The 18,945-nt window shown below is 38.2% G+C and overlaps 1 protein-coding gene across 1 annotated transcript; it reads right to left on the reverse strand.

The window, feature by feature from the left end:
* Window positions 1-13,205: 13,205 nt before the first annotated feature.
* Window positions 13,206-15,830, reverse strand: LOC104420634. The gene is made up of 3 exons (XM_039302523.1): window positions 15,151-15,830; window positions 14,805-14,931; window positions 13,206-13,682 (listed from the first exon to the last, which is right to left on the reverse strand). Exons 1-3 carry the CDS (start codon window positions 15,828-15,830, stop codon window positions 13,206-13,208), a joined length of 1,284 nt encoding a protein of 427 aa, XP_039158457.1.
* Window positions 15,831-18,945: the final 3,115 nt, after the last annotated feature.

Genomic DNA, 18,945 nt, shown 5'->3' on the forward strand with positions numbered 1-18,945 from the left:
GGCCGCGCTAGTATCGTGCCAAAGTGAAATTAACCGTGGAATTGAGATCGAATTCAGAAATTGGAAGTCTGGGTGTGTCACAAATCATTTCAGGATCATCGAATCATCTTCGGAAGATTTTTCATACAATCAGAGTTCTTTGGCAAATTAAATCCGAGAATGGCTATTTTAGCTCGAGAAATTAGTAGGCCGGTCTTTGGTCACGTTTTTGGGACTTAAGTTGATTCTATGGACAAGTGAAGATGTGAATTGAAGTGTGGTGACATTGGATTAATTTTATGGACTTCAATTTGATTTAATTGGAAGAGAATCAAGTGGAATTGAAGAATTGGCTATGCAAGATTTTATGCCCCGGCGAAAAAATAAATTGCACCTATTGAAGATTGTTGTGGGAGGGTTGGAGATAGTGGAATGTGACATCATCAAGTGATGTCATGGTGGGGCTTGGGCGGCTAGGATCTTGACTAATGGAGGGTGGAGATTGACTCTTGAAAAGGTGGGGTTTCACTTCATCTTCTTCCTTGAATTAAGGGACTTGGTTGGATTTTTTGAAAAGAGGAGAGAGTGGAGAACCGACCGGTTGAGCTTGCCCGACGCCCCTTCGTCCACCGCTCGGCCACCCGTTCGTCGTCGCCGTTTGCCGCCGCCGGTGCCGTTCCTCCTCCGCCCACGCGACCAGCTAGCTCATGCCATCCTTCACCCTAGTCAGCCCAACCGAGACGCCGTCCGCTCGAACCCGAGCTAGCTCGACGCCGCCCCTTTGCCCGCTCGGTCTCCCGCTCGCCGCCGCACGTCGTCGTCGCCGGCACCGCTCGTCCGCGCACGCCGCGCGCGTGCTCGCCGGTCGGCCGTCACGCGTTGCTTCTCCTTGCTCGCACGGCTCCAAGCTTCCAGCACCTTTGTTCGATTCTTTGCCCGTCGTCGCTAGGGCCGCCGAGAGCCGCCGAGCTACCGCCGAACCGCTCGAGCAGCCACCATCCTTCCTCCGCCGTTCCTCCGCCCGACCGCTGCCGGACAGCTATCCTCCGCCCATGATCGGTGGCTGGAAAAATGGGTATGGCAGCCCATGTTTGGCCCGTTTTGGCCGCCTTCCCGAGCCCGGATGCTCGGCCCGCTTTGAGGAAAGTCGATCCTCGCGTCGTCCCCGTTGTTTTGGTCCGCTCGGCTCGTTAATCCGGTGAGTTTAACTCACTAAATCTTGATTAGAGTGTTAATGATGCCCTAGGTGTGCTTAGTTTAAATTAAGTAAGTTTAGGTGTGTGGATTAGTGCATTTAATTATAAATTGGATTAAGATGTTGGTTTATGTTAAAGTGTGTTTAAATTAAAGGTTAAAAGAAGTTATTTAAAGTTAAGCCTTGATGTGACACAAAATGATTTTAGTTTTGAATTATTTAAGTGCTTGAAATTCTGGAAAATATTATATTATATTATAATCCGAAATTATTAAAATATTATTATTTAAAAAAAAATCAGAAAAATTATTTTTGACCTCGGTTGCTCGAGAATTTCGTGCCGGTCGCTACGGTACATTCAAATTTTGAAATTGATGATTGGATATTATGAATTGAGTGTGGATTTCAAAAACTATGGATATTATTATTTAATTAATTTAATTAATTTTCGGAATAAATTTAATTATCTATTAAATTCAAAATTTTCATTGGGACCTTATTTGCTCAAAATTTCATGCCGATCGCTGCTGTGCATTTAGAATTTGATATTTATGATTGGTCGTGGTGAATTGAATGTGACTTCGATTTATGAGGATTCTTTATAAAATCCTAAATGTGGAAATTGAGGGGCGGTTGGTCGTGAAATACCACCTATTAAAGGTCGTGCCCGATGAGGTCGTGAAATACCACCTATTAGAGGTCGTGCCCGATGAGGCCGTGAAATACCACCTATTAGAGGTCGTGCCCGATGAGGCCGTGATATACCACCTATTAGAGGTCGTGCCCGATGAGGCCGTGAAATACCACCTATTAGAGGTTGTGCCCCATGAGGCCGTGATATACCACCTATTAGAGATCGTGCCTGATGAGGCCGTGAAATACCACCTATTAGAGGTCGTGCCTGATGAGGCCGTGAATTACCACCTGATTACAGGTCATGCCGAGTGGGGCCGTGATTGCCACTGGTTACTAAATCTTCCTATCAGGTCGAGATGGGTAGTGGTAATTGAATTGCTAGAGTGACATGTAATTGGCCGAGTTGATTGATCGCTGAGACGATCCAAGTGGTTGAATTGTTTGATAATGTGATTGAGCCATGGTTGTTTGGTTATCATAATTGTACGTGGTTGAATTATATAAATTGTGCTAACCTCACGGATGAAGGCTGAGGCAAGGTAAGTCTTCGTGTGATGTGGCTAGGCCACCCGGGGCGTATTTTCTTTTTAATAGGGGTTTAGGGGGTTGAACTTGCTGAGACATCGTCTCATCCCGGTTGTGGGATTAAAATTTCAGGTCCCCGGTGGACGGAGTGGCCAGATAGCTTTGGTTGGCCTTGAGGAGTTGTAGATGTGAAGTCGTAAGATTGGAGAACGTGTCCGACTTGTAGGTCGTAGGACAATTCATTTTTAAGAGCCGGTCTTTTGTAGACTTTTGGCCGTAGACCTCTGTTTGTAACTCTGTTGAATTATGGAAGTGTTATGTTGTGGTTTTGCTTCACTTTTCTATCCGTGTTTTATTGTCAGGGGTTTTATAATACGTTCCGCTTGCGCATTAATAAATGTATGGGGTCGGCGACACTACCTGGGAAGGTCGCATTTGCATGACCATGGTGGGATGTTGGCACGCTCGAGGTTCGGGGCGTGACATCAGCTGCTCCCGTGACACTAGCCTGGCTGAGTCCACACTGCAGCATCGCACTAGCTGCCCTTGAGTCGCTCTTGAAGCCACGCGACAGTCTCCCTTGCACGAGCCAATATATGAGAGAGAGAGAGAGAGAGAGAGAGAGAGAGAGAGAGAGAGAGAGAGAGAGAGAGAGAGAGAGAGAGAGAGAGAGAGAGAGAGAGAGAGAGAGAGAGGCACGAGCCAAGACCAAGGGAGGGGAAAGTGGAAAGCGGTGGCGGTGGTCTCTTAGCAAGCTAGCCAGTGATGGTTTTGTCGGAAGTGCCAATGCAATATTCAGACACATTTCAAGCTACCGACAACTTAATATTGACATATTATTTTAATTAAGGAGTTTTGATGAGAACTTCTATTAAAAATTTGGATCAGCTTAAACAAATTAATTTAATAAACATGATGCCGCTGCCAAAATTTTATGTAATTATATATATATATATATATATATATTAAAGTGAAGATAAAAGATAACTTTTAAAACTTAAATGAATTACGACTTAAGTTAAGAAACAATGAAGTGGCAGTAGAAAAGAGCAACAAAACCCCATTAGCAATTGCTTTCATTACATACTACATAAATGGTTGCTGATCATGAGAAAAAATCAATATGTGAAGCAGTTAGTCCAAACCAAAAAAAAAAGAAGTAGTTAGTCCAAAAAATATATCGAAATCATTTTGGAATATGAACAAAATTCCTTATAGAATCAATGTATAATGCCCAAGAAAGTGCTAATGAGATGGAGGGTGAGATGGATACATTTTCTATCATACATTTTTTTTTTTTGCAGATTTCAAATATATATTAATCAAGTTCTTTCCAAACATAGATTGATGGACCAGAACAAAAAGACACTATCTTAGTAGCATTGTCCAATCATTGATTTCACAAAGGAATGCCTATTTTACAAGAAGTTTTGATCATAGAGAAGCGAGTTTTGTTCAAGGCTTCATTTATTTCGTAGAAAATGAATAATTCAAAAAATATTTTCCTAAAATTATCGTTTGTAACGCTTAAAATAATTAGCCAATGTAATTATTTTCTTTATTGGTAACAATTTTGGGTCTAAGCATGTTTGTGGCTCATAAAAATTTGTTTCATTCATTCATTTATTTAAGCAATATAAATCATCAATTTTAGGATTATATTTTCAAAATTCTTCATTTCCGCGAAACAAATAATACCTAAATGAGCAAGTGAGGGGCTATTGGATAGGTTTGACAAAATAAGAAAATGTTTAAGACTTATTAAGGAATTACATAAATATTGCATTATCAAAGAGCTAAAGAAGAGGATTGAATGATGGATTTCTTTCCGAAATTAGGTCCTCTTAAAAGCTGATGTATTGTTAATTTTTAACTCTTTTACACAAAATAGTCGAGATAGAATAGACACGTGAGATGAGTTCCCCCTCATTTGTTTGATCAAACAAAATGAATACATTCAACTTTTAAGAATAATTGGAGTTCCTTATGAAACGAGTTAAAAGTTCAAGGATGATATTATACGTTTACACCAAAATTTATGGGCTACCAATATCATATTATATATAACCAAATGTTCTTTTTGGAGATAAATTCATCTAAGAATGGTTTAAAATAAGAAGGGCTTACTCCAACTCAAGAACAACATCAATGCCACAAACAGAAAAAGAAGTTTTCTTGGCTGTACGATGTGATTGCCATATTGCAAAGAAATTTTGACATGATTTTCTGAAGTTTCAACGGCTAAAAAGTTTCTGTACCATAGCGATGAAACCCATGCAAAGTCATGCTGTATTTGGCGCTGGAGGGCTAATCAGAAAAAAAGACGAAGAAAAGATCTCAACAAAGTTTCTATCCTTTTGCAATTCATGTTGAATAAAAATAAGGAGCAAAGCTTGATGCCATGACATCAGAGCTAACGCCAAAGCACTTCGTAACGGATTAAATGTTCCAGTTCAGAAATCATGTCATTTCAATATACAGACAATTTGATATTAACATGTTATTTTGATTAAAGAATTATGAAGTGAACTTACTACTAAGAATTCTTAAACAAATTAATGTAATAAGCATGATGTCGTGGTAGTATTTTATGTAATTTTTTATATATGTTAAAGTTAAGATTAAAGATAACTTTTGAAACGTAAATAAATTACGACTTAAATGAAGAAAATGTGAAGAGCGATGGCGAAGGGAGATGAGTAATATATATAGTTTATGGAGGGAGACGAAACTACTCTACAATTCCCAACTAAGCAAAATAGCAAAAAAAAAAAAAAAAAAAAAAAGAGCAGCAAAACTCTAAGATCACTCCATTGGCAATTGCTTTAATCACAAACTACATAAATGGCCGCAGTTCACGAAAAAATGTCGATGTGCAAAGTAGTAGGTCCAAAAAAATTAAAGGAAATCATTTTGGAATATAGTAGAAATTCCTCTTGGAATCAGTTTATAATGCCTAAGAAAGTGCTAAGAAGATGAGCATGAGATGGAGAGATTTTGATAGTTCATACAAATTTCCATGTTTTTTTTGCAGTTTTCAAATGCTTATTAATCAAGTTCATTTCAAAGACAAAAAGATGAATTCGGATAAAAAGACACGATCTTAGTTGCATTGTCAAATCATTGATTTGAAAAAAGAATGTCTTTTTTGCAAGAAGTTTTATCAGAGGGACCAGAGGAAAGGATTGGGAGTTTTGTCTAAGGTTTCAATTGTTTCGCAAAATGAATGTTTCTAAAAATATTTTCCTAAGAATCATAGTTTGTATCGCTTGAAATAATTAGTTAACGAAAATGTTTGCATTATCAATAATAATTTATATTTAAGTATTTTTGTGGGTGATAAAAAAATATATCGTTTATTATTTTTGTAAGAAATACAAATAATTATTTTAAAATAATATATTTTCCAAATAATTCATCTTTTGCGAAATAAATGGAGCTTAAATGAGAAAGTTGAGGGTTGCTAGATAGGTTCAATTGAACGAGAAAGTGTTTAAGATTAGTTAGCATTGATGAAGTATATTATAATGCCGTATGAAAAGAACTAAAGAGGAGGATTGGATGTTGAATTCCTTTCCTAAATTAGGGACCTCTGTGAAAGGTAAATTGACATTAATGTATAACTCATTTATGCATAAAATTGAGATAAATTGAGATGTTGAATGACTTCCTTCCTTTTGTTTGATCAAACAAAAGAAATACATTGAACATTTAAGAATAGTTCAAGAGTGACATCGTGCAAATAGACCAAAACTTATGAGCTATCAATATCATTTTATATAGGTATAAGTCACAAAAAACCTTAAACTATACCTATTGTCACACATTTATTTCAAACTTTTTTTTCGATATCAAAAATCTTAAACTTGTATCTGTGTAATATATTTACTCCAAGTTTTTTTTTTTTTTTTTTTTACGGCATCAAAGATCTCAAACTTATATCCATGTGACACATTTATTCCAATTTTTTCTTGTGACGCAAAAAAATCCCAAACTTGTACTCATGCAACACAATTACCACAAATTTTGAGGTAAATGTGCTACATAGATATAAGTTTAGGGTTTTTCAGTGTTGCCAAAGATAATTTGGCATAAATATGTCACAATGGGCATAGTTTAGGGTTTTTAGTAGCTTTTTCTCTTTTATATATGACCAAATGTTCTTTTCGGAGACAAATTCAACTTAAAATGGTTTAAAAATAAGAAGGGCTTACTCTGCACAACAACAATGAAACTCATGCAAAGCATCGAGTCGTAAATAAACTTCTCAACAAAGTTTATGCTCTTTTGTTGTTCATGTTGAACAAAATAAGGAGCAAAGCTTGATGCCATGACATCATAGCTAACACCAAAGCATCAAATATTTCATAAAGGACAAAACGTTTTGATTAAAAAGTCACGGAGAAAAATTTCAAAAACAAAAAAAGTTTTAAACCTATTATACTTGTGTCAATTTAATTATAAACTTTTCAATTGTGCAAATTTGATCTTTAGCTTTTTGACAATTTGTTAATATAATATAACTGGTAAATTTTGGCCTAAAATGGCTGACATGCACATTACTGTCCTACATGGCATGACTGGTTCTAACATGAATATTTTTTTTTCTTTTCTTTCTTTCTTTCTTTTTTTTACACCAACTGTTGGCTTGCGACGGCTCCAAGTGACCATCACCAACCATAGGCAAGGCCAACAAGGGCATCACCACCCTCTCGTGGATCATGGCGAGGGCATGGAGACCTCTTCGGAACCCCGACTTGGATCTGGTGAGGACGTGGAGGACCATTGCGGACCTAGAGTTGTAAAAAGAAACAAAGAAAGAAAATAAAAGGATAAAAGAAAAATATATTAAAAAATCATAAAATTTGTCCTAGTTAGCACTAGTTGTATCACTTAGGATGATTGGTGACAATGTCAGTGATTTTTGGATAAAATTAGCTGGATGAACTATATTAAAAAATCGTTAAAGGGTTTATAACTCAACTCGTACAATTGAAAATTTTAGATTGAATTGGTACATGTGCAATGAGTTTATGATTTTTTTTGTACTTTTCCAAAATCATGTGGATACTCGACAAAGTTCAATTCAGGCAGAAAAAAAAATGAAATCGTTAAAGGGTTTATAACTCAACTCGTACAATTGAAAATTTTAGATTGAATTGGTACATGTGCAATGGGTTTTTTTTTATACTTTTTCGAACTCATGTGGATACTCAACAAAGATCAATTCAGGCAGCAAAGAAAAAAAATGAAGGACTTCCAATGCTTTTTCTCGAGATCAACTAGGGCCGCCGGGTTCACTATGTCAAAAGGCCGCGATTGATCATCAGAAGGCATAAATTGAAAAAGGAAGGAAGACCGTCTAACTCACTCGGTGCCTCCATTGTATCTCGATAAGGATCGATGGTTGGCATAAATGTAGCACCGGATAAAGACCGCAATGGAGGCAGAGGAGCCCTTCTCCTAAAAACAGTCTCAACCGTCACAACACTCTTAACATCCATATGTATCGCGGAGACAGTGATGGTGATTAACATCCCTACCCAGTGGCAGCCAAAACAATCAATTAAATTTCAATAACGGATACAACATCAAGTTTCAACAGCATAGAGAATTAGAGTCTTCGGTTTCATAAAAATGTAGCAAAAGGCAATCGCAAACATTTCAATATTCCCACCCAATCATCGAATGGAGACCCTCGTCTAAAGCCACAGCAGTTCCAAAACCGAAAAACCGCTTAAAAAGAACATCGCATCTAGTAAAATTTCCAGTGAAGTACTTCATTTGCCATAATCCACTTAAGAATTTTACATTAGAATCCCTCCCCCCCTGCAGGTACACTTCAATGCAGCATTCACAAAACTTCGTTCCCTCCAATGCAGAAAAAGATGCAAAGAAAATCACTTCTATGTTGCTCAGGCATTATATTATATCAAGGTCATGGGTAATGCATGCACGCAGATTGATCATTCTTGTATTTGACTTATGTTTGTGCATCGAGGTCATGGTCATGGCGTCTTCAGTTTATTCTATCGATCTTTTACAGTTGGTGCATAGAATCTGGAATCTGACTTCAGGGGGCATTCATTGACGATTAAGCTGCTTTTTGCTCTTTCAATAAGTCAGCTAACGATTGATAGTGGTACTTGAGGTCTGCCTGGAGGCCAACTGAAAAGAACTTTTGGAAGTAGAGTTCTCTTTCTGATCATACTGTTGGTTAAGGGTTCCTAGTTGTTAGGTTGCACACGATGGATTGGCCTTTAGCTACGTCCTGCCATCATCAGGAAGTGGAGATTCTCTTGCTTTCACTTTAAAGTGCTTTAGTTAGGTTCGATGCTCTGCAAGTATCGTTTTGATATTATATGGCAGTTGCTCAAGTACTTTTCTTTTCCATTGTCCAGAGTCTCACCCAGTTTACCAAGAACATATTCGATGGTTGTAAAGGGCCATGTCAATTGTTAATGTGGCGCGTTTTTTACTTATACACAATAATACATTGTCACGTGTCAGCTCAGGTGGAACAAAAAGTAAAATTCCGATTTTTCTCTTCTCCCTCCATCACTCACTTTCCTCTGCCGATCTGGTTGTAGTCTGTGGCTTGTAGTGTTGGGGTTTCATAAATCATATATAGGTAAAATTAACAAAAAAAACGCAGCGGAAATAAATATATATTATATATATGATTCTCCGAATGCGTTGTTCGTGGGTTTTAATAAAAAATCTGAATATATAAAAAGAAATTAAACGAATTACCTCTCAAAGCGCGCTTTATACGAATTGGTTCGGAAGTTCTACAATTTGAACCCCACAAACATTGGATCTCTAGTTCAGACACACCAACAATTGACGTCGAACGGAAAAGAGAACTTTCAGATAATCACCACTATAATCGTGCTAGCAATCTCGTGAAAACAATCTGTTGTATCCTTGATGTATTATAGTCATGACCCAAACGAGAGAACACTCTTCTTTATTGCGTCTTGAAAAACACAAGAACACACACAAACCACAAGAACACGCACACTGTTTTGCCCTATTTTTCAGCAGCGAGCACTTCTCCTTCACTCTATTTTTCAACCCTTTTACGGCATTTCTTGGACGGTTTTTCACGGGATCAGCAACTGCTGCTGATCCCAATCTGTCGATGCACGATGCTTCATGCATGAAGCTTCCCAGTTAATATATATATATATATATATATATATATATATTGATTAATTAACTAATTGATTAAATGAATAAATAAATAATTAATCAATCCCCTTTAAATAAAAAAAATAAAAAGGACATAATCTTTATATGTACAATTGAGTTATATTAACATGTATCCACTCTGGGTATGCGTGTGCATTATATGTAAGTAGGCTCGTGACTATAATACAAATTAAATTAAATCTCATTTAATTTAATTTCAAATCGACACAATTCAATTGCAGTAATTGTAAATACATTTGCAACATTATTTATCTCTTGTCCCACGTTATCCTAATTGTTTATGGTGTGTGACATCCCTAGGTTTATCACTAAGCTGGTAGTAAGACTTGTACTAACACATTAGTACTCCCAAAAGAATTAATTGTCCTGATTAATCTTTGGGTCTTATAAGCCATGATTAAAATCTAGCAATATGTCATGGTTACCCAGATAGTGTGAATATTTTAAGAACATAATGAACCTGTTAGCTTTAGCTTCAGTGTAATTCAATTCCTCTGTCTTATTATGTCCCGATCAAACAAAGACCATAGAATATTTGTCAAGTCACAAATTCGATCATATGCACAAATCTAATTGATATGCATTTTATTCGAGACATAAACAATTTATTCTCAGTTACAACCCCGACCGAGGATTTCAATGCAGTGTCATAATTAGATTGCATAGGACATCATTATTACAACTTGCATGTAACAAGGAGACAGATTCTATATTGCGCACACGTGCAACTTCGTATATGAACGAACTATGACCATCAAGTATAAAGACGGATCAACGACTCGGTATTATGTGCACCCGTGAACCATAGTTGTTCAACACACAAATTAACATTGTGTCTTAGGTCTAAGGATTATTTACACAAGACCAAAACATGAACAATTAGACTTTGACCACGCTAAAAGCTTCCATGTCGCTAATCATTCCATATGCATCACGTTCAATGAAATTGTCTAATACAAACACATGTGTTCTAACTCGGGAATCATAATACCCAATGACATGTGACTCGTCATTCCCTTAAGTATGCAATACTTAATGGCGAAGTTAAGAACACACCGGTCTCAATAGGATTATTAATATTCACTCAATAATCCATCGACCGGGAACGATTTAAAGATTTAGTCTAACTATGAACCCGTCACATATATTCTTGACGTCTCAAGAATAGGTCTAGTTGCAACTGATCTTATGGAATCATTTATAAATATAAAATAATTTGACAAATGAATGAATACGTCATTGCCATTAATTAAATAAGAATAATGAAAGTACAACCGAAATCCCTAATATGTAACTATTACATAGTAGCTTTAGGGCATATATCCAACAAGTGGCGTCACATTTAAGCTTCTTTTTGGCAGGCTCTTCAGATCCAGCTGTCCATGGCCACCAGTGTCAAATGAATCGTTGTCACTTGTGGCCATGGGTGAGCAAGGATGACGGAGGGTGTTCGGCTTGGACGCAGCACTGTTGGGTTGGGCTGCACTACAGTCCTTAGGTATGGAGTGATGGTAACCAGATTTGGACTTTGTCGCTTGCAATTGTTACCGTGGAGACTAGATCTGGACTTTGTAGCTCGCCTTCGTTGCTTGCAGTTACAATCACAACAATCAAATCTGAACTTTGTTGCTTGCTCGTTGTCTTTAATGGATGGGCAAACTCAAGTCGCCGCTTGTTGCAGTGCTGTTGTCATTTCAGTTGGTGGATGGACGAGCAAAGCTGGCGGCCATATCCGAGTCCAGATTTGGACGAGTAATGAGCCGACCACGAGTGATGACGGAGGGGTAGCTTGGGCTGACTGCAAGCAATGCCGGAAGGGGTGGAGATAGGTGGTGCTGTGTGATGGAGGGGGAAGCCGTAGCGGCCATGGACGACAAAGCGGGGGAAGGTGGGTAATGGAGGAAGGAGAGAAACATCAGATTTTTATTTTTTGGTTCCACCTCAATTGACTTGTCTTGATTTATCATTGAGTATGAGTAAAAAACCGTGCGTCAATTGATTGCAACTACCGAATATTTTCTCCGGTTTAACCTCCCTTTTGTGCACACTTGCTAGGAGTGCCTTCTTTACCTGGATCCATACCTTCTGGCAGTGATTCTCCAACCCCATCGATGAATTCAAAGGACTCCAAGGCAAAAGTGGTAGACGTGGAGTGTCTGATGACAGTTTGTGATTCAATTCTGCGTAGTCTGCCGTTGCTAATGTTGTTAGAACCGAGTAATAATGGTCCCAAAGGCTTATACCTATATTATTCTCGTGACCGATATCAATACAAGTCCCTATTTCCTTTGAGAGGGAAGACAACTTCCCAAGCCTTTGCTTTACCTTTTGTGCAATTGTATCAATTGATCTACCAAATGAGAGGTTATCATTAGGTGCACTGAATTCATTATTACCAAAGGTGGCTCGCTTGATTTTACAAATAGTACACAATGCACGTAATGTGTGCTCGAATTTTTCTCATGAAGAAGTGTGGATATAATATCGCTATAGGTTTTTTGGCTCTCGGATCAGTTCTTACATACAGATACAGAGAAAAAGTGGGTTGGAGATTGAGAGTAATTTGTAAACTCACAGTTAAGAGATGGGGGTTCAATGGACCTTGTGATCCGATCAAGGATTTAGCTCTAATGAGACCCTCAAAAGCCTTAAAAGGGGAGAACGTAACCATGTTTTCCATGCAAATTCTCTTATCATCAACAATTTTTCCTAGTTGGAAATGCATTTCAATCTACCAAATGAGGGTTATCATTAGGTGCACTGAATTCATTATTGCCGAAGGTGGCTCGCTTGATTTTACAAATAGTACACAATGCACATAATGTGTGCCAGAGTTTTTCTTATAAAGAAGTGTGAATATGATATTGCTACATTTTTTTTTACTCTCGAGATCAATTCTTACATACAGCTACAGAGAAAAAGTGGGTTAGAGATTGAGAGCAATTTGTAAACTCACAGTTAAGAGACGGGATTTAAGAAATGCAATTATGAAAGTCGTGTAACAAGCAATCAGACCAATTCCAAAGAAAGCCGCTTGGGTTTCACAATTCTTCATCTATGGCAATTTGTAAGCTTTGCTTGACTCTTCTTGTTTTCACCTAGCAAATTAGTCGATTGTCGAGAGATAGTGATAGAAGCCTCGATCTGTCCCCGAAGATCGAGGTAAACACAGAATAACTAAGCTAAACACATGCATATGTAATGACATTAGACCTCTTTCAGGTCTCTCACATAAACATTGACATAGTCATAGACACCCTTACACAATGGTTATATGGGAATAAAACAAAAGAAGTCTCTATCTCACATACGATTATCAGAACAACAACATGAGGTCTCAAACAAGCAAACTGGGAGAACAAATAAGCCAAAGACAACATTTTGAGAAGCAGCAACAGTATAAGGGTCTTTTATTACCTACTAGGGTATTTATGAATTCGGAATTAGCCACTTTGACGACCCATCATCTCAAGCAAGTCCAGCTCCTTAATCTCCCGACGGTGATGGTCACTATGGTGCTGATGACGATAGTGGCGGCAGCGATCGCCATCCATCCCCAACCTCATCTCCAACTCCAACTCACGATCATTATCACATCTCCCTCCACCCCCATTACCACCACCTTCACTCAGCACCTGATGATAATGATGGTCCTTCACTTGATAAAGCCCAAGATCCCATTCCCATCAACCATCGGATAACGGACGTAATTGCTGGCTAGCCTCTGAGCAAGCGGAGGCGGCGGCCTGTGGTGGTGATCCGGCACCTGCTGGGGGCAGTTAGCCGCTTCGGGCTGCATGTCCAAGCCACGAAAAATGGCTGCCTTCGACAAAGACAATGACTGCTTCTTGGTGTTGTGGTGGCCGTGGTCAGGACCACGAGCTGGTGGCGACCATTTCGAAGGAGATGGAGTGGTGACACTCCTGATGTAGTTTTGCAAGAGGTTGGAGTTGTTGCTATCGGGTAGCAACTTACGCTTAGTGAATTGCCTGCGCTTGGTGGCATTCCAGTGATTTTTTATGCTATTCTCAGTTCTTCCAGGCAATCTCTTGGCTATCTCTGCCCATTTGTTCCCAATCTGCTTGTGTGCCTGAATCAGGATCTTGTCTTCTTCGATGCTCCACGAGTCCTTCTGCCAAGAAAATGATGAGAGCCAAATGAAGAAGAAGAAGAAAAAGGGGAGGAGAAGAGATAGAAAAACTTACTCTAGGGTTTTGTGGGTTTGGGCTTTTGGCGAAGTCTTTAATTTTGGTAATGCGTCTTTAATTACACTTCATTAATACAAGCGATTGTAATTTGGTTTTAAAGTTTTAATTGATCAAATATAATACAAAATATTTGTATTCATGTGCAAGTGTAAAATATTTTCTTGATATACAATATGGTGAAATTTCTTGGAGGGAAAAAAGCAAGGGAAATTCATGATGAATGTATTTACACCTTTCTAATGTAATTGTGGATCTTATTCATTTAAGGCTTAATAGTGGTGTATTCCTAAAATTTTCTTGGGGTGTTTTATTAGGTATATCCTGTGTGTTAAATGGAAGAATTTGGAGTTCATAAAAAGGACTTAACCTTTTGTTTTGTTCTTAAGTGGCTGCTGAACTAGGGCATGGAAGTGCGTGAAAGGTTCAAACAATTTGGTCATCATTAAAACTTATAAGAATCAAAACATCTTTAGAAATTTTTACGCCTGATTATAAGGCATGGTTTCCGAAGAATCTGGTCCGCATGGGCACTCGTCGCCATGCATGCCTATGAGTTGGACTAAACGACGTAGGATAAGTAGCGTATCAGCAAACTTTAAGAAGTAAGTCAACCAAAAATTAATAAGAAAAAAAAAAGAAAAAAGAGATAGAGTCACGAGTTCCACGCACTAGACTACACGTGTCAGTAAATATAAGGAAATAAGGTCATTTTTTTTTGTGGACAACTAATAAAAGAAACGCATATATGGTGTGTATGGATGAGCGCTTATGGCATGAATTTATGATAAATTTGCAAATCCCGATGAGTGTTGAATGCTCACATTCCTTAATCTATATGTATATCGCATATCTGTCATTAGATATACTTCCTATGTATGCGAATCATTTATCAAACCTAACCGTGATTCTTTTTCTGAATATTTGACTAAATGAGTATGGCGGTCAATGTAAATTCATATAATGGAAGGTACAATGGAGGAAGGAGTCTAAAGATGGAGCAAATTATGGGCAAGATAAATTTAAAGGAAAAAAAAAGGGGAAAAAACCTTGATATCAGGCCTCAAATGGTTATGCCATCTCTCCCTGCACTGTTTTCCGACTCTCCCCTTCATCATTTGGGCAATCTGAGACCACCTTTTCATTCCATGAGTCTCAACCAACATCATTAAGCGCCTGCACCAAAAAAAAAAAAAAAAACAATACAGACAATGAATAATTTTCTTTATCACATGTCACCCCAAAATTTTGAAGGAAAAAATGCCCAGAAACGCTAATGTGGAAAATAAACTGAAAACACAGAAGTCAAAAGAAAAACATTCAAAATCGGGGGAAAAAAAAAAAAGAAGATGAAGAAGAAGAAGCAATCAGAAAAGGGCGTTTTTAATTCTTAACCTGTCTTCGGTAGGAGTCCACTGGCCTTTGACGACCAAGGGCTCCTCGTCAGCCTCGTCCTTGTCATTCTCTTTTTTATTTTTCTCCGTCTTCTGCTTCGACTGATGCTGCGGCAAACCTGTCGCTACCTCTCTCTTCCTCCGATCATGACGACCATCGTCCCGCTCACGACCCCATTGGTGGTCCGAGCTCACACCGGCCTCCTCACCAAGCCTCTCGTTCGGTGATCCGAGGTCATTTAAGTCGAGCAAAGGCACGACCTGGCGGTCCTCTGTAACCGGATCGTGATAAGGACGTTGATCCACTGGACCGTAGTGAAAGAGGCTCTTGAAGTCGAGCTGGCCGTGCGCCGCTATGCCGTCGCTGCTCTCTGGTGAGGTTTCCATGGATGGAGGAGGAGGGGTCGGTGGCAGCGGAGGTGCACAGAGGTCGAACTCTCTGGGGAGCGTTGCGGCTGGGTTAGGATCAGGGCATGGGTGAGGAAATGAAGGTTCGAGCTGTGGGGTCGAGACCACTCGAGATAAAGGATTCGATGAGGACCCTTCGATGGTGAAGGCGTGGTCATCATCGAGAATGTCGGGGCTACGGCTGTGGAGGAGATTGTAGAAGAAGCCTTTCACGTTTAAAGGAGGCGGAGGAGGAGTTTCGAGGTCAAGAGAGAAGCCAAGGTTGAGCTCCATGAGGGAGGGAGGGAGCGAACGAGGGAGAGAGAGAGAGAGAGAGAGAGAGAGAGAGAGAGAGAGAGAGGGTGGATGCTGGTTTTGGCTTTGGGAGTGAGTGAATTCTGTGGGTGAGTTGGAGCTTTTTAACAAGGGAAAAGACGGGGCCAAGACAGAGCCATAGGGTCCACGTTGATTTCCCATTGTCCACTTGGAACCGACGGTCAGGATCGGGAACCATCGAGGACCTGGGCCCATCTTGGATTTCGGATTTAGTCGATGGGACCTGTATGCTGACGTGGCGCCATTTGTCAATCATTAAGTGGTCTAAGACTGCTGACGTGATGAGGAGGGATTATGTAATATTTTGTCCATTTTTGAATTTTATGTTAAAGAATAGTGGACTCCTGTCGAGTGTCGCAACAAAACGCAGGTTTTTATATAGGTCTGCACTCTAACACATGGACACAATTGAAATAAAGTTCGGTTAATACACCTCATTACTTATAATCTAACTCGATTTTACTTGATTTAAATATTCAAAACTTGACTCTATTATTAAGCTCCATTGAGAGTAGGAATTTTTAAACTCGAGCTCAACTTAAATAACTTTTCAACGATGTCGAATTTGATCGGACTTGTCAATAAAATTCTCATGAAACTTGAACTAAACTCGGACTTATAATCTAAAAACACACTGCAATTGAAAATGGACTATTTTGATAGGTTTGGAGAGCAATTCAAGAAGCGAATTCACAAGACAAGCTCGGCTTGACTCAATACTTTGATGTATTCAAACTCGAAAAGAATCAAGATGGGCGAGGGGAGATCCAATAGCTCGTGAGCAATTTGAGTAGTTCATACCCTTGCATGTGATTAGATATGTACATAATTTCACATAGAAAGATGCCACCCCATCTAAAAATGAGAGAGAGAGAGAGAGAGAGAGAGAGAGAGAGAGAGAGAGAGAGAGAGAGAGAGAGAGAGAGAGAGAGAGGCACAAACTAGGACCGACGGAAAGGAAAGTGGAAGGCAGTGGTAGTGGTAGAGAGAGAGAGAGAGAGAGAGGCACAAACTAGGACTGACGGAAAGGAAAGTGGAAGGCAGTGGTAGTGGTCTCTTAGCACGGTGGCCAGTGGCGATTTTATTGGAAGTCCAGTTCAATATTCGGACACATTTCAACATACAGATAACTTAATATTGACATATTGTTTTGATTAAAGAGTTACGATGAGAACTTACTATTAAGAATTTGGAGCAACTTAAACAAATCAATTTAATAAACATGATACCGCTGCCAATATTTTATGTACTTTTTCATATATATTAAAGTGAAGATACTTTTAAAAGGTAAATGAATTACGACTTAAGAAACAATGAAGTTGAGGGAGATAAGTAACATATATGTAGTTTATGGAGGGAGATGAAAAAGCCCTACGATTTCCAACTAAGTAAAATAGTAGAAAAAGAGCAACAAAACTCTTAGATCACTCCATTAGCAATTGCTTTCATTACGTATTACATAGATCGTTGCAGTTCACGAGGGAAAATCAATATGTGAAGTAGTTAGTCCAAAAAAATATATTGAAATTATTTTGGAATATAATCAAAATTCCTTATAGATTCAATGTATAATGCCCAAGAAAGTGCTAATGAGATGAGAATGAGATGGATAGATTTTTTATAATTCATATATTTTTAATCTTTTTTGCAGATTTCAAATACATATTAATCAAGTTCATTCAAATACTGATTGATGGACAAAGACAAAAAGACGCTATCTTAGTTGCATTGTCCAATCAATGATTTTAAAAAGGAATATCTATTTTGCAAGAAGTTTTGCTCATAAAGAAGTGAGTTTCATCTAAGGCTCCATCTATTTCACAGGAAATGAATAATTTGTAATATATATATATATATATATATATATATATATATATATTAAATTATCGCTTGTAAAGCTTGAAATGTAAATATTTTCTTTATTGATAAAAATTTAGGTCTTAGCATTTTAGTGGATCATAATTTTTTTTCATTCATACATTTTTTAAGCAATATAAATGATCAACTTTAGGAATATATTTTCAAAATGATTCATTTTTCACGAAATAAATAATGTCTAAATTAGAAAGTGGAGGGTTGCTGGATAGGTTTAGACAAAATGGGAAAGTGTTTAAGACTAATTAGCATTGAAGAAATACATAAATATTGCAATATGAAAAGAACCAAAGAGGAAGATTAAATACTGGATTTCTTTCCGAAATTAGGGACTTCTTCAAAAGTTAATATGTCATTGACATTTAACCCTTTTACACAAAAATCGAAAAAAGAGACACATGGGGTGGCTGCCTTCTCTTATGTTTGATCAAATCAAAGGAGTACATTGAACATTGGAAAAATAGTTTTAAGTACCATATTATGTAAGTCAAAAGTACAAAAATGACATTATATGTTGAGATCGAAATTCATGGGATATCAATATTATTTTATATAATGACCGGATGCTATTTTCTTGGTAGTATGATGCGACTTCTAATATTGCAAATAAGTTTGACATGATTCTTCCAAGTCTCAACAGCCAAACTTTTTTCTGCATTGCAATGACGAAACTCATGCAAAGTGCCATGGCATATTGGGTGCTCGATAGAGGGCTAAAATCAAGATAAACTTCTCAACAGAGTCCCTGCCCTTTTATAATTCACGTTGCAAAAAATAAGGAGTAAAGTTTGATGCCATGACATCATAGGTAACGCCAAAGCACTAAAAATATCATAATAGATTAAACATTCTGATTCAAAAATCATATGAATATTCAGCTAAGATCAATTCAAGCCGATTAAAAAAAAAAAAAGGGACTCCCAATGCATTTTTTCTGGATCAGTTAGGGCTGCCAAGTCTACTACATCAAAAGCCCGCGATTGGTAGCCCTCTTGAGGCTTCAGTTATTGTAAAACATCGATCGAAAAGCGGAGAAAGACCCTCTGACCCGCTCGGTGCCTCCACTGTATCTCTATAAGGATTGGTGGTTGGGATTAATGAAGCACGGACAAAGATGGAGGCAAAGGATCCCTTCCCCTAAAAACAGCCTCTACCGTTACCCCACTCAAACACCCACATTTATCACGGTAACACTGAT

Source organism: Eucalyptus grandis, chromosome 9 (genome assembly GCF_016545825.1).
Source record: "Eucalyptus grandis isolate ANBG69807.140 chromosome 9, ASM1654582v1, whole genome shotgun sequence".
NCBI classification, from domain to species: domain Eukaryota; kingdom Viridiplantae; phylum Streptophyta; class Magnoliopsida; order Myrtales; family Myrtaceae; genus Eucalyptus; species Eucalyptus grandis.

What these genes read in the sequence shown, in the direction of transcription:
- LOC104420634 (XM_039302523.1), bottom strand. Translation starts at nt 15,830, where the DNA reads ATGGAGCTCAACCTTGGCTTCTCTCTTGACCTCGAAACTCCTCCTCCG. An exon ending in TGGACTCCTACCGAAGACAG is followed by an intron (nt 14,932 to 15,150) that starts GTTAAGAATTAA and finishes TTTTTGGTGCAG; the next exon opens with GCGCTTAATGATGTTGGTTG. An exon ending in ATTTGAGGCCTGATATCAAG is followed by an intron (nt 13,683 to 14,804) that starts GTTTTTTCCCCT and finishes TTTTCTTGGCAG; the next exon opens with AAGGACTCGTGGAGCATCGA.